At 37.1% G+C, this 21,427-nt stretch overlaps 2 protein-coding genes across 2 annotated transcripts; both read left to right on the top strand.

The window, feature by feature from the left end:
* Positions 1 to 678: 678 nt before the first annotated feature.
* On the top strand, positions 679 to 6,779 carry LOC131527405 (uncharacterized). The gene is made up of 4 exons (XM_058756469.1): positions 679 to 1,208; positions 3,221 to 3,376; positions 5,600 to 5,689; positions 6,086 to 6,779. The coding sequence occupies exons 1-4, from the start codon at positions 1,053 to 1,055 to the stop codon at positions 6,389 to 6,391; spliced, it is 708 nt and encodes a 235-aa protein (XP_058612452.1). The 5' UTR covers positions 679 to 1,052; the 3' UTR covers positions 6,392 to 6,779.
* An 8,751-nt stretch (positions 6,780 to 15,530) lies between these two features.
* On the top strand, positions 15,531 to 21,162 carry eif5 (eukaryotic translation initiation factor 5). Its single transcript, XM_058756886.1, has 12 exons — positions 15,531 to 15,653; positions 15,926 to 16,156; positions 16,662 to 16,941; positions 17,239 to 17,320; positions 17,412 to 17,584; positions 18,490 to 18,601; positions 18,918 to 19,039; positions 19,130 to 19,294; positions 19,384 to 19,545; positions 20,039 to 20,203; positions 20,546 to 20,680; positions 20,792 to 21,162. The coding sequence occupies exons 3-12, from the start codon at positions 16,870 to 16,872 to the stop codon at positions 20,888 to 20,890; spliced, it is 1,287 nt and encodes a 428-aa protein (XP_058612869.1). The 5' UTR covers positions 15,531 to 15,653; positions 15,926 to 16,156; positions 16,662 to 16,869; the 3' UTR covers positions 20,891 to 21,162.
* The last annotated feature ends 265 nt before the right edge of the window (positions 21,163 to 21,427 follow it).

Here is a 21,427-nt window from a genome sequence, read left to right on the forward strand (position 1 = left end):
TAAACTTAAAACAACAAGTTGAGAAAACTTAAAAATCTGCTGATGGTTGCCTTAAAACATTTAAGGTCTCTCAACTTTAGATTTTTTACAGCACTGTAAACAAAAATAAATAAAAGGTTGAGCAAACTTAAAAAGTTTAAGGAAACCAGCTTCAGCAGATTTTTGAGTTTTCTCAACTTGTTTTAAGTTTATACAACAAAAAGTTGAGAAAACTCTATAATTTCCTAAAAAATAAGTTGAGAAAACTCAAAAATCTGGGGTTTTTTTTAAAAAAAGGTTTCTTTTGTTTTTTTTTTGTTTTGTTTTACAGTGTAGGTGTATATGACTTTCTTCTTTTAGACAAATACAATTGGAGATATATTTAAAAATGTCCTGGCTCTTCCAAGCTTTATAATTGCAGTGAATGGGGTTTGAAGATTTTGAAGTCCAATAAAAATGCATAATTCCATGATAAAAAAAAATAAACAATGCTCCACATGGCTCTGGAGGGTTAATATAGGCCTTCTGAAGTGAATCTATGCATTTTGTAAGAAAAATATCCATATTTAAAACTTTATAAAACAGTCTCTATAGAGACGCCCTTTGCCATGTCCATTTCCTATCCCTAAATTTACGTACGACGTAGAGTTACAACTGAGACGTGGAAATGAGGCATATCACAACAATGGAAGTTTGTTGGACACAAGCAAGGACTCAAAATCTGAAATTCTTGAGAAATTAGCAGAAGCAATGTATGCGTTCACCCCATACCCACAGCGTGACGATTTTGACAATGTTGCACAAAGTCTTACTGAGAAGCATCCGTGTCTTAAGGAACCTGGGTCTGAGAAAGGATGGTACTGTTGGAAGTATAGTCTAAAATTCAAAATGGGGAATTACCGCAGCAAGCTCCGGGCCGCAGGATGTGCTGAACTGCAAGTTAATCGTCACTCTGCTTCCTCAGACTTGGGATCTAAACGGAAACTGAAGAAAGCCAAAAAGGCTGAAACCAACTTCCTTCCAGATGTACCACAAGATAAAATTCCAGCGGTGCTTGAGGATGAGAGGAGTCAATGGTTGTGGAAATGAAGAAGAGAAAGGTGGACTGGAATAAAATGCACATGATGATGGCGAGCACATTTTCAGTGCGACGGAAGGAAATTGTTGAAAATGAGCCACTTGTGAAAGAGGTGAAGGCTAAATGGCCAGGATTGTTTTTTGAAAAACAAGTAAGTGACCTATGGGAAGTAAAAGTATTAATTGTGTACAATTCTAAACGTAACACAATGGTCTATGTAATGGGTAATCTAAGTGTGCATGTGTTGATGTTCCTTTATTGTGGATTGAGTTTTCAAATATATACAGTGCTTAACACATTTATTAGACCACCAACCAATCTAAGGTTTGTGCTACAGCTGCCCTAGCCTAACAGTATGTTATGTCAGTGGTTAATGCAGCAGTATGTGTAAGTAGGGGTTTAACGGTTCACAAAATTCACGGTACGATGCGTACATCGGTTTTAAGACACGGTTCGGTTCAATTTTATTACAGTTAGAGGAAAGAAGTGCAAAATATGAAATTGCGTGAGGCTGCTGTTGCAATAGCTATGAATATTGTAAGTTACTTTATCGCTACTTTAGTTCGCTACCCTTTGCAAACTGCTCCTCAGTCTCGACCTTAATATTTGTCTCGCATATCAGCAGTGATGGGAATAACGGCGTTATAAATAAACGGCGTTATTTTTTTCAGTAACGAGTAATCAAACGAATTACTGTTTCCCCGTTACAACGCTGTTACCGTTACTGACAATAAAATGTGGCGTTACTATATTATATTATTAGAATTTATTTTTTCAGTTGGATGCGCGGTGTAGCTGTATTTGACGTACCATAAACTCTCTAGTGTGAAGGCGCACGGCTCGCCGTCGTTTTCTCTCACATACACGTGCAAAGAAAGATACAGAGCAAGAGAGTCTTTCATAACATGCAGAATTGACGCGCTACATGTAAACGATATTCTTTGTTGTATTTTCCTGTCAAAATAATGGAGTTCCTTTGAATTCTTCAGCTTTTAAGAACTGCCGGTTTCTCTGGGAGTGGGCGGAGCTAATGCGCAAACGACCGGCCATCTCATTGGCTGGCGCTCACCTATTATCATAACTGTTTTGATTTCAGCACATCATTTTGAGCGAACGCAGACAACGTGATTAATATTCATGAACCCAGCAGCTCGTTAATCCTTGGTGCGTTTTATATTGATGACAAATATGCATTCATACTTGGTTATTCTAATTACTAAAGTTCTATCATCATATAATATTAAATTATCATAATATTATATTATAATGCTTGACTGACTGATACTGTGTCAGTAGATACATAGTGTAGATTCATGTACAATGTTTTATAATAATAATTTATTCTTTTTAGTGTCCATTTATTATTTCACAATTGGGGGGTTGGGTGTTGTCACCTTTTTCACCCCTGACGAGTTTGCACCCCTGAACAATATAAGTTGGGTAAAAATAAAATAATGCACAATGCTTGAAGTGTTCCCTTAATGATGAGGGAGGGTCTTCAAGTGAGCATATCAGAAAATCCCAGGGGTGGAGCAAACAGTGCGAGACACAGCGCTCAGGAACTGTTCAGAAAAACACAGCGTAATGCAGAATACTATGGTTTTGAGACGCGCTTTTGAGACATGAGGGATTTACAGAAATTGTCATGCCAACTTGCTAGACTGTGCAAAAGATGCAAGACACAAGTGGAACTGTCAAACACGTCGATCTAGCGCATGTTTACATAGAACACTGCTACTTTTCCACTGTTTTTCTGTGTGAACCATTACTTTAGGGTCTTTGCTAAACAAACATGCAGTCCGTCACTTAATATGTCCATGTGGAAACACGGAATTGAAGTATGTTCTGCATGCAACACAAGCTTATAGCTAACTGAGGCCCATTCTGAAACGGTTCGATATGAATGTGTACCGTTAGACCCCTATGTGTAAGCTCTTTAGTCACAGTAGTCTTTCTAAAGCTAAAATACTGCATACATAAAATACTTTGTTTATAAATTTTTTTCACATTTACAAATTAGTCGCTGCCTCCACTTTAAGGGCATTATATTATTGATAGTTATATAAATGCAGTTATTCAATGCCATTGCTATTCATTTATGTAGCACACACCTATTTTGTTAAATTTATGAAATGCAAAAAGTAAATTACATGTCTTTTACAGATTGAAGCAGAGTTCACTCGCCTCACTTCTAAGGACCTCATGAAGTCGTTTCTCTCAGGTTTGGACCAGTATATACCTAGATTCCTTCAGATGTTTAGAGCAAAGTTGAGCAGCATTTCTCAATTGGAAAGTCTTCTCCGCAAGATTGACAGTGATGTGAGTATTTTAGTTTTGTGCTTCAAATTAAAACATGTTTGTTGTTGGGTTTTTTAAGTTTGGATCTGTAGAGTCGCACATCAGCTTGCATTTAACTTTCTCTCCACTGTTCCATTCCCTTTTCTCCCTATCTTCATAAGATCCCAAATGTGTCCAATTATCAGCTTTTAAGGCATTTACTGTGCACAGGCTCCTGCTCTCCTTCTGAATATATATGTACAGATGGAAATGCAGTTTACTTCCAAAGGTCACATTTTTAAAAAATCTGTTCTTTTGTTTTGTGCAATGCTGCAGATTTTTTTTAAACATCAGTGACGTGATGCATCGTAAAAACTATTTTATTTTTATTTTTTTTAAAGTGATTGATTTGAGTTTGCGTATACAGTGGGGGAAATAATTGAACACGTCAACTTTTTTTTTTTTTTTAAATGGTTCCAGTGCAGCAGTTGACATGAAATTGGCAATAACTGAAGAAATCTACACATACAAACAAATCATATTACAGTTCATAAAGTTATGTTTAAAATGAAATGAAATAAAAACTATGTATTTAATTAATCTGTATTGTTAATCCTTTTGATCTTTTATTTAAAAAAATTCACAAAACTCTAACCTTTCATTGAATAATAAGAATTTAAAATGGGGGGAAATATCATTATGAAATAAATGTTTTTCTCTAATACACATTGGCCACAATTAACGGCACCCTTTTATTCAATACTTTTTGAAACCTCCATTTGCCAGTTTAACAGCTGTAAATGTTCTCCTATAATGCCTGATGAGGTTAGAGAACACCTGACGAGAGATCAGAGACCATTCCTTCATCCAGAATCACTCCAGACCCTTTAGATTCCCAGCTCCATGTTGCTGCTGCTTCTCTTCAGTTCACTCATTTTCTACAGGGTTCAGGTCAGAGGACTGGAATGGCCAGCAGAAGCTTGGTTTTGTGTTCAGTGACACATTTTTTGTTGATTTTGAGATTTGTGTTTGGATTATTGTACGGTTGGAAGATCCAAACATGGCCCATTATAAGATTTCTAACAGAGTCGGTCACTTACTGATTTTTTTATCTGTTGGTATTTGATAGAATCAGTGTCTAAACAAGATGTCCAGGACCTCCAGCAGAAATATAGGCCAACAACATCAAAAATACAGCAGTATATTTCATTGTACACATGGGGTACTTTTTATCCCTGTGTTCACCAAACCCATCTTGAGTGTTTGCTGCTAAAAAGCTCATTTTTTAGTTTCATCTGACCATAGAAGCCAGTCCCAGTCGTGTCTGATAACTGAATATGCTGGAGTTTGTTTTTGGATGAGCTAGGAGAATTATTCTTGAAACCCTCCCAAACAACATGTGGTGATGTAGATGCTGTTTGAGAATATTTATTTATTTATTTATTTTAAGGTTTTCTGACTTGAGATATTTTACTCATAAGAATTTCTAGGGGTGACAATTGTGTCCAGTTGGTCACATGACGAGAGTGATGCGAGACACTAGGATCAAAAGGCTCAATTTTTGTTAGTAAGTTTCTTAGCAACAATAAAGACACTCGCTTCTATTAAACTGTGTTTTCATTAAAGATAAATAAAACCTTACTTGCTACAATGCTAATGTCTTGTTCGTTCTGTTAATACATTTTTTTTTTTTATATAATTACTTTGTCATTTTACTATTGCTGATGTTGTGTAAGATTTTTATTTTTATTTTTCATTAAGAGTAATACAGAATCAGCCTTAAGTATTAATTTTGTTCCAAGAATAGGAAAGATCTAATGTTAAAGATCAAAATAAGCGCCGCAGATCTGAGAATGCGAGATTGGTTTGCTGCTGAGGTAAATAGACGCTCTCGATCTTTCTCTGCTGTATCTGTAGAAACGGTCATTAATTCTTGATTTGAGTACAGCACAGACGTTACAGGTAATATGATCAAAACGTTGCCAACAAACGACTTCAATTTGATTCAACTTGTGTTGTTTAATGTTGCTGCTTGTAGGTTTTTCTATGAATTTCAAGGAATATACAAATTAATAAAAATTAGTTTTATTTATTTTTTTGTTACAAAATTTTCATTTAACACCACCAGCCGCTTTTTTAGCTTTTTCATGGGCTACACGCCAGCGGGTGCTGCAGCACCCCTACTTCCCGCGGTAATGGTTATAAAGCAGTTACATTGTCAGCCTTACCCTAAGTCAATCTAATCATTTTTTTCTTTTATTTAAGAATTCCATGTCGATGAAAAGGGCCGTTGTTCTTCAGGGCCTTCCACATTACCTCAGCGAGGATCCGTCAGATTTCTTTAAGTCAGCAGAGGTAGACTTGCATGTTAATATTATACCTTTGCTTAAAATAATGTTCTGTATATGTTTAATCAGGACCCTGTCTGAAATCTATTATAGTTTCATAATCTAATTATGAAATAAATGCCAAAGTTGAATTTTTGCTGTTAATTTCACTGTCATTTAAGTCTTTTGACATGGCCTTGGTCAATATTAAAGATATCAAGGTTATATTTTCATAGAATCTTACATTATGTAGGATGATTTAATGTAAAAAACGGTAAAATACAAACACGACTTAAGCATTTTGCAAGCAGGGTCTCAGAATTAAGATACTTTCACTACATATATTTCTGATAAAAATTGAGTTTTACACTTTCAATAAAATAACTGACATTGAGTAAATATTTTGATAATACACTTGCTGTAGGAAACCGACATTGAAGACCATGTGACTGCAGGAATGGATGTGGGCATTCTCATAATTCCTGATGGAGATGATGCCTTTGACTACTACGTGGTGCTGGAGGAACAGATTGCCCTGAGAGATGCCATAGACCTCCCTCATGCTGTGGCTCTACTAGTCGGGCTGATTTTTGCACTTAATATTGATTATCCCAAAAAACTACGCTACACATTTGAGGTCATTCAAAAGATTTTCATTGACCTTGGAGGTGATCAGTGTTCTGTGAAGGTGCATGGACTGAAAAATAGACTCCTTCGCAAAACTGTGTAGTGTCCTAATTGGTATATGATGTGTGCCTTTTTGTTCATGATTTAGCCTGGTGAATTTCTGGTTGTTTTAAAACAATGAATGTTCAATTCATTTTTTCTTGACGTGGTACTTTATGCAGTGCCAATATATGTAACTCAATATAAAAATATCTTGATTTTTAGACACTTGTTTTCTGTTTATACAGTATTGTTAATGTAGTACATTACTGTATGTTTGTACAGTATTGTTCATGCAGTACATTTCTGTTTTATGCAGTACAGCACTATGCTTTATTCAGTATCGTTCATGCAGAACATTACTCTGTATTTTATGCAGTACATCACTGTATGTTTAAAGTATCAGTTAATGAACTGGTTTTAGTGGAAAAATAAAATCCAGATGATTTGTGCTAAGTTGTCATTTTAAATTTGTTAAACTTATTGTTTATTGCACTTTAGTCTATTCAGCTTTATTCTTAGTTAAGACAACTTCACAATTTAAGTTCACAAAACTTAAATGATGTTTATTGCACTTGTTTTTGTAAGTCCTGTCAACTTTATTCTTAGTTAAGACAACTTCACAATTTAAGTTCACAAAACTTAAATGATGTTTATTGCACTTGTTTTTGTAAGTCCTGTCAACTTTATTCTTAGTTAAGACAACTTCACAATTTAAGTTCACAAAACTTAAATGATGTTTATTGCACTTGTTTTTGTAAGTCCTGTCAACTTTATTGTCAGTTAAGACAACTTCACAATTTAAGTTCACAAAACTTGACTTTTTAAGGCAGCACGAACACTTACTTTTTTAAGTTGAAACAACAACACATTTTTTTACAGTGTAGCTTCCACTAACTGTCATATGTGCGTACACGTGAGAGTGGCATTCCAGCGGGTGATTTAGGTCGTATGCGGATGCGGTGATGAACTTTGAAGTGATGAACGCGGAAGTGCAGTGTACAGAGCAAAACAAAACACTGGTCACAAATTAGAAGTACAAAACCAGGATTTTCAAAGAAAACTGCTGGAAAAGTTTGATATAAGGCAAAAGGAGACTGGTTTTCCTTTGAGGCCAACACAAAACTTGGTTCTCGCGAGACTAGAATATTCTCTCCGGAGATTATGCTACGCCTGTCATCCACTGGAACAGCACTCTCTAATGAACGCACATACGACAGTTAGCAGAAGCTAAAAATGACGGTTTATAAAGTTTTACATATGGATATGAATTTGCTTCAGAAGGTCATTTTTAACCACCGGAGCCATTTGAAGCACTTTTTATGATGGATGGAGGCACTTTTATTGGACATCAAAATCTTAAACCATTCACTGCCATTATAAAGCTTGGAAGAGCCATGACATTTTTAAATATAACTTTGATTGTATTCGTCTGAAAAAAGACAGAATGGCTTAGGGGTGAGTAAATCATAGGGTAATTGTCATTTTTGGGGTGAACTATCCCTTTAACTTGGTATTAATCAAAAATCTGGTTATCTGCAGGCTAAATGCATATACATAATGTACAAATACATAATGGGAAGCTAATGACTCTTTCATTCACATAGCAGGGTGTCAAAATGAGAGCTATTGTATGATAAAAAAAATAAATCTAAATAAGACCTAAACAAAACCTCCTTTCTCTGATATATCAGTCATGTATTATGGCAATACATCATACCTTGGTGGCTGTGCTCAATAAGTTGTGATCTGTAATGAGTCAGTGTTGTCTCATCCTCACTGTCCCCATCAGCCCTTCATTATAGTGTCATCAGCCTTGATGACGTTCTTCCACTCCTGTTGTTCTAAACAACATTGTCTCGCCTGTTTACTGCAACAGAGCCTCCCTCAACACTGACTGTATCAATGAAAGGAATCTTTGTTTAATTATAAAGGGGAAGTGTGAGCGTGGAGTCTGTGCTGTTGACTGGCTTTAGTGCCACCAGTTCATTTTTTGTGGCATTGAGACAGATACAACAATTGACTTTTTGAAATGATAAAATATACAGTACGGTCAAAACTCTGGACACGCATACTCATTACTTACTATTACCACGTATTTTAGAATAATAATGAATTCATTAAAAATGTGAAACAACACAAATGGAAGAATGGGGAATTGCAATGCAATTGCAAATGGGAAATACAGGGATAAAAAAAAAAGCATATATTGTCTATTCTTAAAACTATTTTAAACAATATTATTATTCAATATTATTTTATATTGTACCTTAAACTTATCTTATATTTTATATTTAAAGTGGCTGCCTTCATAGTATTGAAGGATTTCTGATATATGCTGGGCATTTGTTTGCTGCTTTTCCTAGGTCTGATTATAGTTAGGCACAACTTGTATTTGTCTGTATAGCTAATTTAAAAATGTTTGTTTTTAAGATCATGAGAAACTTAAACTTATACACCCAGACTTTTGACTGCAGTGTATTTTGTGCTGTTGCATGACAAGCATTTATATATTTATTTATATTACCGTATATTTATAAATCATGTTAAAACAATGTAAAGCATGGCCAATAATCCAATTTGTATGCTACATGGAAATGCCTGAGGAGAATGAATAAAAATCCTTTCAATTTTTAGTATAGTTAGTGCCTTTTTTCCCTTGACATGGTGCTTCGCTGATCTGCATATAAATGATTTCCTGGAAAGGCTTGTGGAAATACCCAGAACAAAAGAGGAAATTCAGTTTCAGTTTCAATTTCACTTTTTTTTCTTAGTAGCGATGTCAGCTGGATATAAAATAGCCTTCATTCAGAGTGGGCTCTAACCTAATTCTGGTCTTTTGGGGGGTTTCCGTCACAGTGAGGGGGTGTAGTGTTCACTGAGTGTTGTGGCCAGACCATCTCAATTTAGCAGATGTTATACTGCCACCTGCAGTCCATTTGACAAGCTGCTAATTTCCAGGTTAGCATTAACAGTGCTTCCAGCATGATTGTCTTTTGCGTTTTATGGAAATGGCACTGACCATAGTGTGTTTTAGAGAGGAGTCTACATAATTCCCTTACCTGTCTGATAAAAAAAAGAAGCAAACTGGGCATCACTACTTAGGATTTTCTCCATCTTTCCACTTTGTGTTTGCCGTACAGATGTTTACGCGTGTTTTTTGTCTTTGTCAGTCTTTCTGTCTACTGGCTTCTGATCTTTTCTGCTTCTTGGACCGTACAAGTACTGATTCTTTTCTTATTACCAAACTGCACTTCTTCTTTTTCTTGGTTTTTAATGGAGGCTGTCATCCAACATAATGGCTGCATCCGAAAACTTAGGCAGCTGACTTGCTGCCTCGCTGCCTTATGAGGCAATGACTTTGCAGGCAGCGTTTTTGCACGAAGGCACCTCACGAAACTGATTTTGGACAGGCTTCTGAGGCAGCGTAACGGTTTAACGATCTACAACAAAATAGAACGATTTTTGGTGATAACTAAACGAAGATTTAATTACTGTAATACTAATTTCTCGCTAGAAATAACATCAAAAGTGCAAAAAGTTCATCAGAAATATACATTTACACACAAACTAACCACCAAACGCCATCTTTATATTTTAGCTCAGCCGTCACGGAATGGAATGCACAGGATTGTGGGATATCAAAGGCAGCGAAGGATATATCTATGCTGCCTTCAAAAATCGATCAGATGAAGGTATCTCATGAGACAGGAAGTGCAGCTTTCCTGTAGCTCAAATAGTAGAGCATGGCGCTAGCAACGCCAAGATCATGGGTTTGATTCCCAGGGAAAGCAAGAGCTGATAAAATGTAAAAACTGTAACTTGAATGCAATGTAAGTCGCTTTGGATAAAAGCGTCTGCTAAATGCATAAATGTAAATGTAAACCTTTGGATTTGGACGAGCCTTGATGCCTTCCTACCTTGGAATGTGTCCTCCGAAGGCAGCATTTTTCAGTTCATGGGGAATTGTTCACACAATCATGGGGAAGACTGCTGATCTGACAGTTGTCCAGAAGACAATCATTGACACCTTTCACAAGGAGGGTAAGCCACAAACATTCATTGCCAAAGAAGCTGACTGTCCACAGAGTGCTGTATCAAGCATGTTAACAGAAAGTTGAGTGGAAGGAAAAAGTGTGGAAGAAAAAGATGCACAACCAACCGAGAGAACCGCAGCCTTATGAGAATTGTCAAGCAAAATCGATTAAAAAATTTGGGTGAACTTCACAAGGAATGGACTGAGGCTGGGTTCAAGGCATCAAGAGCCACCACACACAGACGTGTCAAGGAATTTGGCTATTGTTGTCGTATTCTTCTTGTTAAGCCACTCCTGAATGCAGATGAGCTGAAGGCCACTGTCAAAGAAACCTGGGCTTCCATACCACCTCAGCAGTGCCACAAACTGATCACCTCCATGCCACGCCGAATTGAGGCAGTAATTAAAGCAAAAGGAGCCCATACCAAGTATTGAGTACATATACAGTAAATGAACATACTTTCCAGAAGGCCAACAATTCACTAAAAATGTTTTGTGAGCCAAATGTGAGGCCAAAATCATCCCAATTAAAAGAACCAAAGACTTAAACTACTTCAATCTGTGTGCATTGAATTTATTTAATACACGAGTTTCATAATTTGAGTTGAATTACTGAAATAAATGAACTTTTCCACGACATTCTAATTTATTGAGATGCACCTGTATGTGCACTAAACGACACTACGCTACTACTAGCATAGCGTACCTAAAAAGTGGCAGCCAATGAGTGTGAGGATTCTCTCAGAAGTTGTGTTAAGTCATGGAGAAATACAAAATTTCTACGCAAATACGAAAACTACTATCAGAATAGTCTTCATCTAATGTGGGTGCATGCCATTAAGTCTTTTTATAAAAATGTTATGTCTTAATGTGTAAGACAAAGCTGCAGTCCATCACTTTTTTTTGGTTAAAAATAACCTGAAATCAATATTTGAGCAAGTACATAACCAGCCAGTGTTCAAAACTATCGTCTTACTTTAGCCCGATTACGATTAGCCTATAATAATGTTTTCTAATTTGAGTAGTACGGGAAGGTTTTCGTGGGAAATTCGAGCATGGCACTGCGTCATTACATCACGTCTGTAAACATAAAGAAGTTGTCCCGGCTAGTAGGCTATCGCATGTGAGGATCCTGCAGGTGGCACATCGTTTAGCCTTTTCTCACAGCAGCTAGAATAATTAAATGTATCATTTTGATGGCGGATTGTGATCCTGAAAGATTATGTGTTTATGAAACATGTGTGAATGAAATTAAATTATATTCCAGTTTTAAATGTGCTTCTGATTACAGATAGCTTTATTACACAAAATTTGTATTTTAAAGACAACCAGTTCGAAGGAAGCATAATTAGCTTTTTGGGTTAAAATAATTTCTTAATATGAAATTCAAATGGTATTACAATTAGAGATTAGACTGTACAGAAATTGAAATCTACATAATAATTCACACTAGCCTACTCATAGTCACGCAATGCTGATGTTGTTAACATTATACAGTGTTTCCCACAGACCTGGACTCTATTTGTGGCGGCATATATGCAAATGAATTCTCTGCCAGCAGGACAGGTTTTCTCAACAAAACCCGCCCAATTGCTACTCGAAACTAACCCAAAACTAGCCCAATTGCTTTTCAGTGGGGATTCCCGGTAAAAATCGCGTTCCGGTGGGGTAAAATACACGTTTTTTGGCGTAGTCCCCCTGATAAAAGTCGCATTCCAGGGGCTAAATATCACGTTACTGGGGTCACTTCAACCCGCGGACATGAAAAACATCCCGCGGAAAAAGCTTTAAAGTAGCCCAATTGACTTGGCAACACTGCAGAAGAGAATGTATGGGAAACACTGTTATATTAATTTGAGATAATAATTTGAGAATGAATTATAACATTAACAATAATAATAATTTGCATGGTTTGATGTGATATGAGCTAACCAATCTTTAGATTAAATCACCATTGGTAGCGCAATGCATTGTAATGCTTTTTTCCTCAGTTGGTCAGAACAAATGTGACAGACTTGTTACTTACTTGTTCAGATGACAATATACGGTGAAAATTCTTATTTGGGTCATATATTCCAAGACGTAGGCTAGAATCTGTGATTGTAAAGTACAGTAAACATCCACACCGGTGCGGTGACTGACTGCCACACATTCACCTCAAAACATTAAATTCATCTGAGCTGAAGCTGTGCCGGAACACAACCCACGCAATAAAAATAATTCCGCTAACAGGTTTTCAAACAGAGATGGCGACAAAGAGGCAAAACTTACCGACTACAGCTTTAAATTAGAAGCAAACTACTGTATGCACCTTTGACCTTGACTATGATGTACACATTATACAGAAAGTATTAATCCCCACTGATTCTATCTCATAAAACAACTTTAAAAGCATGCCTTCTTTCATTTGCCTACTTACATATTATAATGTAACCTTCTGGTGTTTCACAACTAAAAACAACAGCTCAGATTAGTGTCAGAAATGCAGGGAAAAACATACAGCACATCCCAGACACTGCTAATATTAGGCTGACCTACTACACTGAGGAATGAGAAACAAGGGCAATGTGAACAAAACACGGCAAAAAGTGACAACATCACTATTGTCATGCATAAAGCTGGAGTTGCTTTTTAGCAGGAGAGCAACATGAGAACAAAATGCATGCAAATCCCCATTTCAGCAAGCCAGAGATCTGTAATCAGGGGCAACATTCATTTCATCAGCAGGGATAAGCACACAAGGGAAAAACTATGTATAGCAAGAAAATGGTTGTTATTCTGGAACACCTCCACCAGAGCCCTGACTTCAATCCAATTGGGAAATCTGTAATAAGACCTAAAGAATATCCACAGATGTTCTCCACCTGTTTTGGCAGAGATGGATTAAATATTCACTGGAGAATGTGCAAATAAATCATAAACAGAATTGAGTAAAGGAAAAAAAGGTGTCTCTTATTTTCACATTTTAATTTTTAATGCTATTAAAGAAAGAAAAAATCAATGTGGTGAAACATTAATGGTCAAATTTATATGATAAAGCCCATCTGCCTTATGTTTACCATTTAGTTTGTTAAAGCAAAGAAGTTTGTGTATTTTTTAAATATAAATCTTATATATCTTTTTTATATATAACTGACTTTATTTTAACATTAAATATACAGTCACACATATCACACATCCAAATGACTTTCTTCTGTGAAAGACAAAAGAACATATGTGACCCTGGACCACAAAACCAGTCTTAAGTCGCTGGGGTATATTTGTAGCAATAGCCCAAAATACATTGTATGGGTCAAAATTATAATTTTTTCTTTTATGCCAAAAATCATTAGCATGTTAAGTAAAGATCATGTTCCATGAAGATTTTTTGTAAATTTCTTACCGTAAATGTATAAAAACTTCATTTTTGATTAGTAATATGCATTGCTAAGAACTTCACTTAAAGGTGATTTTCTCAATATTTTGATTTTCTTTCACCCTCAGATTCCAGATTTTCAAATAGTCGGTCAAATATTGTCCGATCCTAACAAACCATACATCAATGGAACGCTTATTTATTCAGCTTTCAGATAATGTATAAATCTCAATTTCGAACAATTTACACTTAAGACTGGTTTTGTGGTCCAGGGTCACATATTTGGAAGAATGTTGATAATTAAACAGTTTGTTCTTCCTTTGGACACCTTCTTACGAACACTTGGAAGTCATGGAAGTTAATAGGAACCAAAACGGTTTAGTTTTCAGCATTCTTCAAAATTTCTTATTTTGTCTTCCACACAAGAGAAAAAGTCTTACATGTTTGAACCTTCAACATAAGGGTGAGTAAATGATGACAGGATTTTCATTTTTGGGTGGACTGTCCTATTCCTGTATTTCAAGTTCCAACTAAGGCATGGTGCTAATGCCAATGGTTAAATTGATAGTAAATGCTTGTACTGGTAAGTGTATAAATGTTTATATGTATATGCTGAATAAAAGCATCTATAATGCATAAATTACTGTCATCAAGCGGACCATTCACCTTAATTCACCAAACAGAGGAATCACATTTATGCTTTCACTTCAGAACAAGTGGACTGAGTTGCAATGTTCTCTTAAGCTATATTAGCCTGTTTTGTTGCTGTAAAACACAATATTATAAACCTTTATTTACTTGCTGATGCAATGTTATAGGATATTTTCCTTTGTACAGTAAAGATAAAGGATTTTGTCGCTGTAGCTTACATCAGTAAACCCTCTGAACCCTGAAAATGCCACAGGTAATCCAGTGAACCCGTACTGGCTGTTTGTCCTCTGCATTCCTCTCCACTGGCCTACATCACGATGTGCTCAGCCAGGAATCTTTTGTTCCAGTGGTTTGTAAACACATCCAGAGAATTCACCGTGTGTCATCCACTGTCCCAGGCTATATGTGGAATTTGTGATGCTTCCAAAAGCAGAATATGTAAAAGGAGAGGCAAATTTTAAAAAACAAACATCATAAAGTGGACAATTGTCATAGCATCTGTTTGTTTATATAGCCTAGTTATATCTGTTTCATGCTAAAATTCTGGAAAAAAAAAACAAAAACAAAAATGTGAATAATGGAAATAAATATTATCTGAAATATTTTTTATTAGATAAAAGAAAAGTTGGCAAAAATGGTAAAAAAGATGGCAACATGTTCAAGCCAAAGCACAGTCATTTTACAACCCCTATGTAGAAATATCACATAATTGTGATATCTTGATAAAAGAAAATAAACTAATGACTTCCATTTTTATAAAATTGTGATTTATCCAATATATCAAGACAAATATGATGGGGATATCCCTAACAGGAATGACCCCATATTTGCACCATTATTGCAAAAGAACAAAATAGGCAGTTGACTTATGAAATATCTGTAAAAACAGACTGACATCACATAAAAAAGGAAAGAACTAGGCCTATATTCGCGAAAAAATTTAGGGATTAGTCTGATAGAAGGCACATTTTTTGCTTGGATATTGTCCATCATATTCAACGCTTCCATACACACACTATGTGGAATTTACGTATAAAAATTTATCAAAAGTAATAGGTTATTTACCAGAAAAGGGACCTTTCCCAATCAGCAAGTAAATCCGCGTGTCCAATATGATTGATAGCAAAATTTGACAAATAAAATAGAATCCAGTGAGTCGCAAGCCAATCAAAACATCCGTTTAGGGCATGGGGGCGGGGCTAATTTATAGCCGAGTTAAGATTGGAAGTCACGAGGTCTTATGTGCTCATTGTGGTTTAGCATACGAGCAGAAGCGTGCGAGAGGTGAGTAAAACTTCGCGAAAACATATCGGCCTGTCCATTAGGGAATTCTTCTGGAAAATTAATTATTCTGATTTAACGTAGTCACATTTGATAAATATATTCGCACTCTGGCTTGAGGAGATACTGCGTGTTAGGTTTCTGGTAATGCTGCCATATGTTAGCTGACTAACGTTAGCTCTTAACGTTAATACGTCAGTCGTGTTGGTTCACATCAACAGCATCATTATGTTGCTGTTTGTAAAGTTTTGCTCATGAATCCCGTTTTATTTCAGGTCCCCTGTATTGAGGGCGTCGTGAGTTTTCTCTCCAGGGTTTATCACTCTGCTCCGCAAGGTGTAACCCAGTCAGGCAGGCACCGCCGTGCCGACCCCTAACTAGCTAAACTAAACTAAACCAACTCAAACTAGTAGTTCACCTCTTCTCAGGGCGACCAGCGGTGTGTTTATGTCTTTGTTTTGCGAAAACGGTGAGTACCTGGACGACAGGAGCTACGGATGGGAAAGGTACGTTGATTTCTGATATTTCTAGTGTATTTTTCTCTCTCATGACTGCGCGTGTACTCTCGCGATAGTTGGTTTGTTTAACCAGATCTAGGAGTTCGCATCAATCTCAATGTGTTGCATACTGCACCGAATAAAATGGCGTCCTCCTATGGTGTGACGCACTCTGCAGCATGGGGTTGCTCAACACAGGCCTGTTTGGGGTTACATCCCATCAGCATGCAAGTAAATGCTGCACCAGAATGTCTGGGTCTGACTAACGTTATGACATTGCTTTCTATCCTTAACCGCAATTTATTTCAGTATTGAGTTGTGTGCAAACAGACATGACATGCAGACCCTAATATCACCATGACAGGTGGTCCTAGTAGATAACTAGCCAGGCTTCTAGAGAGTGGGCACACCTCGATTTAGAAGTCTGCTGTAGTTGATACCACAGTGGTAATAATGCTAAACCGATCCTTGTTGTTTTCTGCTCTTAATCCTCATTCTCATGTTCTTTTTGCAGTGCTATAGTGCAGCTGCCGGAACCTGTTTGGGGGGAACTTAGTCAACGAGCTCGAAGCCTGGAGCCTCAGTGGCCGTACCCTTTTCATGTCAGAGACAAAGTACTCTTGCAGTCGTTTATGTCATCCCCTCTTCTTCAAACAGAAGATACTAATAATTGCCAATTCAAGATCTTCTCGTCTTGCTGATAAACCATACGGGAAGCCAAAATGTCCATCAATGTCAATCGCAGCGTGTCAGACCAGTTCTACCGCTATAAAATGCCCCGTCTCATTGCTAAGGTGGGTTTTAAATGTATATGGCGGGGGTTAATGTTCATTTCTTGATGATAAATATTAATATAGATTAAATTATATGTAAATAAATGGTTGATGTTTCTTAATAATGAATACAAATTAATAAGATATACACTCTCCATATTATTATTAAAATGGAGATATATATATATATATTATATAAAAAATAATTTTCCTAATCTTTAATACCTTTGCAAAGGTTATTTTGATGAAATTTGACCATTATCTAACTATATATGTAATAAATACAGATGCAAACTAAACCATGTTTGTTTTTCACAGGTGGAAGGCAAGGGGAATGGAATTAAGACCGTCATAGTCAACATGGTTGATGTTGCCAAGGCTCTGAATAGGCCTCCGACATGTGAGCATTGTTTTAAAAAGTTATCTGACTTTAATTTCCTTAAATATGGACTTTTTTTTTCATTTTAAATTATACTGTAACCTCTGTTTAGATCCCACCAAATTCTTTGGTTGTGAGTTGGGAGCCCAAACCCAGTTTGATTCCAAGAATGACCGCTACATCGTCAATGGATCTCATGAGGCAAACAAACTGCAAGACATGCTTGATGGATTCATTCGCAAGTTTGTGCTGTGTCCTGAGTGTGACAATCCTGAAACTGATTTGGTAAATATTTCCATTTTGCCATATATATATTTAGACCTGCATAGAAGGGTTATGGTTGAAGTGAGACTATTGATGAACAGGTGCATTCTGGTGGCTGTTGAACTGAGTGCCCTTGATGCCCTGTTGAACTGAGTGCCCTTTATGTTTGAATGCGTGTTGCTGAATATGCAGGTCTCTATGGGGTCACGCATGTAGCTTCCATGTGTTAAGATTGTTTTGCAGGTGTACAGAGGAAACTAGCTGCGTCATTAACTGTATACAAGCCACCTTCAGTTTCTCATTGTTACATTCAGTCTCTTGGTTTCAGTTGCCAAAGCCAATGGCAAGGAGCGCTTGCATCATAATGGAATTGTTCACTATTAAAATTAAAGTTCTGTCATTTATTAACTCATTCCAAACCCATAAGACATTCATTCAAAGAGCGCACACTATCTATTATGTGTGTCACGCAGGTATGGTAGAGCGTGGACTTTCATTGGTGGGACAGAAATTTCTCGTTTCATTAATTTCTTGTTTTGTAGATGTTTTTTTTTTTTAGGCATTTAACTTACTTGAACTTGTTTTTTTTAATACTTGAGAGAGATTCTTTTGCGCCTGCTGATTTTCCTCTGCAGTGCAGTACTGATGACTTCCTGAGATTTTTGCATAGTCTCAGCTGGCCTGGTTTCTGTTTCATGCTGCAGTCGGCCTTATATCCTCACTGTAAGGTTATAAATGAGACAAAACACATAGGTCTATAGCTATATACAGGGCAAAGCATATGCTTTTTCATAAAATAATTTCTGCAAGTTTTAAGTACAGGAAGCAATTGTGAGCAATTTACCTTACAGATTTGTAGCTGGATTTGTCGTCGCAGCCTGTTTATCAATATAGTTTAATAAAGTCAAATGTTCTCCTCATTGTAGCACATTAATCCCAAGAAGCAGACCATTGGAAACTCCTGCAAGGCTTGTGGTTACCGAGGCATGTTGGACACCAGACACAAACTCTGCACCTTCATTCTCAAGAATCCACCAGGTAAATACAGATTTAGAGAGACAGTGAATTGATATTTTGAATCCTCAGTGGTAAACGCTTTATTATCTTCGCTTTCATATTGTCCTTTAATGTTCCACAAACCTTTACTCTCAAATAAAACTGAAGGAAGGCCTGGGTATTTGGGTAACCCTAATCTATTTTGGATTTAGTATGTGCTTGTAAGCAGCATGTATCTGCAGTAACGGTAGTCAAAAATTATTCTGATCTTCTGACCTATGCCATGCTGATTTGCTGTTCATGAACTAAACTCTGTTGCCCTTTTGTTAACTTCCTCTCTCCTGTCCTGTTGGTGCAGAGAATGACAGTGGATCTGCGAAAAAAGAAAAGGAAAAAAAGAACCGAAAGAAGGACAAAGAAAATGGCTCAAGTGGTGGAGAGGCTGGAAACCATAATGACATAGATGCCCCTGATGCTGTGGTAAGTGCTGTTTTGAGATCATCTCCTAAAATAAACACTTACCAGCGTAAGAGATGAGAAATACTGGTGTTGAATGTGATCTTATGACAGGATGGGGATGATGATGACGATGAAGACTGGGCTGAGGAGACCACAGAAGAGGCCCAGCGACGCAGGATGGAGGAGATCAGCGAGCACGCCAAGGGTCTCACGCTCACTGATGACTTGGAGAAATCCCTGGAGGAGAGGGTCAACATATTTTACAACTTTGTGAAGGTGTTTGTCTTAAAATTGTACTGAAAATTGCTCTCTCTATATATAGACACTTTCCTCGTTCAGCTCTGTTCTTTGTTTCTGCCCTTCAGGAAAAGAGAGACAGTGGAGCGATTGACTCAGCAGATAAAGAGATCTTGGCTGAGGCTGAAAGGCTTGATGTGAAGGCCATGGGTCCTCTGATCCTGAGCGAGCTGCTCTTTGATGAGAACATCCGTGAACAGATCAAGAAGTACAAGCGTCACTTCCTCAGGGTACGTCCTCATATCTGTTAACATTTTTTAACATATAAAACAGCTTTTTTGATTCCAAGGATCCCAGCTGTTTACAAAAATATGTGAAGTAAAGTTTCAAGGGCTGAATTTTTTTTTTTTTCAGGGTTCCCACTCTTTGACCTATGAGCTCACATGACTTTTTAGCTCTCCCAAAAATGAAAATCTGTTATTAATGACTCGCCCTCATGTCGTTCCAAACCTGTTAGACCTTTGTTTATCTTTGGAACACAAATTAAGATATCTTTGATGAAATCCGAGAGCTTTCTGTCTAACTGAAAGTTAGTAAGGACATCGTTAAAATAGTCCACGTGACATCAGTGCTTCAACTGTGATTGGGAAACCTGCACTACAACAGCAAAGACTTCTCATGCATACGAACCTTATTCCTTTTGTTGCTGCTTTTACAAATAACACTGTCATACTGGCTTATTGCACTATAATAAGTGTAAGAAGTTTACATTTCTGTCCACAGTTCTGCCACAACAATAAGAAAGCTCAGAAATATCTTCTGGGTGGCTTTGAGTGCCTGGTGAAGCTGCATCAGACTCAGCTCTTACCCAGAGTCCCCATTATACTCAAAGACCTGTATGACGCGGATCTGCTGGAGGAAGATGTCATACTCGCATGGGCTGAAAAGGTAACCTGCCAACACACAGCCACTAGACTTGGCCGTCTAGAATCTCAGACGAAATTATGTAGGTCAGAGTTGAACGTGACTCAGATAAAAGTAGTTTAGATGCATGAATCCAATTCTGACCTCTGGCAGCTCTCTGAAATAACATAGATGAAAGGATGATGCGGTCAGTTACCTGTTGCTAGGCAACCCTTGTTATTTTAGCCTGAGTGTCTGAGGTGGTTGTAATATGGTAACGTCTGTGACCTGGATGCTGCTGGAGAGCCCAGGGTCTGATAGCAGCAAGCACACTTGAATAGTCTAGTGTTCTGGAGTTTAAGCCTGTTTGTGATGTTTCTGCTATAGGTGTCTAAGAAGTATGTCTCCAAAGAGTTGGCTAAAGAGATTCATGCCAAGGCAGAGCCTTTTGTTAAATGGCTCAAGGAGGCAGAGGAGGAGAGCGAGGGCAGCGAGGAAGATGGCGACGATGACAATGTTGAGGTAAAAAAAAAGCCACATTACATAACTTTTCATAACCAGGATTTTTAGATTCATAAGATCATAGTTAGTTATTTGATTAACATTGTTAACTCTTATCTCCCTGTTCTCTAGGTGGTGTATTCCTCCTCTGCCCGTGAGTTGAAAATGGAGACCACAAAACCTGAGAAGTCAGACCATGAGGAGGAGGACATTGATATTGATGCCATTTAAAGATGAAACCAAAAAGCTTCAGTTGCCTCTTCACATATTGCTCAGCTTCTTTTTGTCAGACGCATGCCTTTCACCTCCTTTGGCCTTTTCTTCAGCTCTAGGCCTGGGTTAGCGCTCTGCTCAAAGCCTCTTATTTTAGTCTTTTGTCACCAGCTTTATTGATGAATTGTTGCTTTTGTTTGTATGCATGAGTTTCTTAGATTATAGAGCATAAATGCACACGAGTTCCCCTTGTATTTTTGCAACTATTAAAGATTTGCCTGTGAGTTCCACCATGTGTCTGTCTAGTTGGTTTAGACACTTAATTCATATTAAAGGCTGTTCAAAAGTCTGGGGTCAGTACTTCTACAACAGTATTAAGCAGCATAGCTGTTAAGAAATGTTTCTTGAGCACCAAATCAACATATTTGAATGATTTCTGAAGGATCATGTGACATGATGCTGAAAATTCAGCATTGCATCATAGAAATGTTATATTTAAAAAATATTCAAATACAAGTAATTTTAAACAGTATTTTACTATTACTGTTTTTACCA

This window comes from Onychostoma macrolepis, chromosome 20 (genome assembly GCF_012432095.1).
Source record: "Onychostoma macrolepis isolate SWU-2019 chromosome 20, ASM1243209v1, whole genome shotgun sequence".
In the NCBI taxonomy this organism is placed as follows: Eukaryota; Metazoa; Chordata; class Actinopteri; order Cypriniformes; family Cyprinidae; genus Onychostoma; species Onychostoma macrolepis.

Excerpts from the sequence above, each read along its gene's own strand:
- eif5 (XM_058756886.1), top strand. The coding sequence starts at position 16,870 with ATGTCCATCAATGTCAATCGCAGCGTGTCAGACCAGTTCTACCGCTAT. Across the intron at positions 19,295-19,383 it reads TATTTTACAACTTTGTGAAG|GAAAAGAGAGACAGTGGAGC; the intron begins GTGTTTGTCTTA and ends TCTGCCCTTCAG. Across the intron at positions 20,681-20,791 it reads GCGACGATGACAATGTTGAG|GTGGTGTATTCCTCCTCTGC; the intron begins GTAAAAAAAAAG and ends CCTGTTCTCTAG.
- LOC131527405 (XM_058756469.1), top strand. The coding sequence starts at position 1,053 with ATGGTTGTGGAAATGAAGAAGAGAAAGGTGGACTGGAATAAAATGCAC. Across the intron at positions 1,209-3,220 it reads GATTGTTTTTTGAAAAACAA|ATTGAAGCAGAGTTCACTCG; the intron begins GTAAGTGACCTA and ends TGTCTTTTACAG. Across the intron at positions 3,377-5,599 it reads TCCGCAAGATTGACAGTGAT|AATTCCATGTCGATGAAAAG; the intron begins GTGAGTATTTTA and ends CTTTTATTTAAG.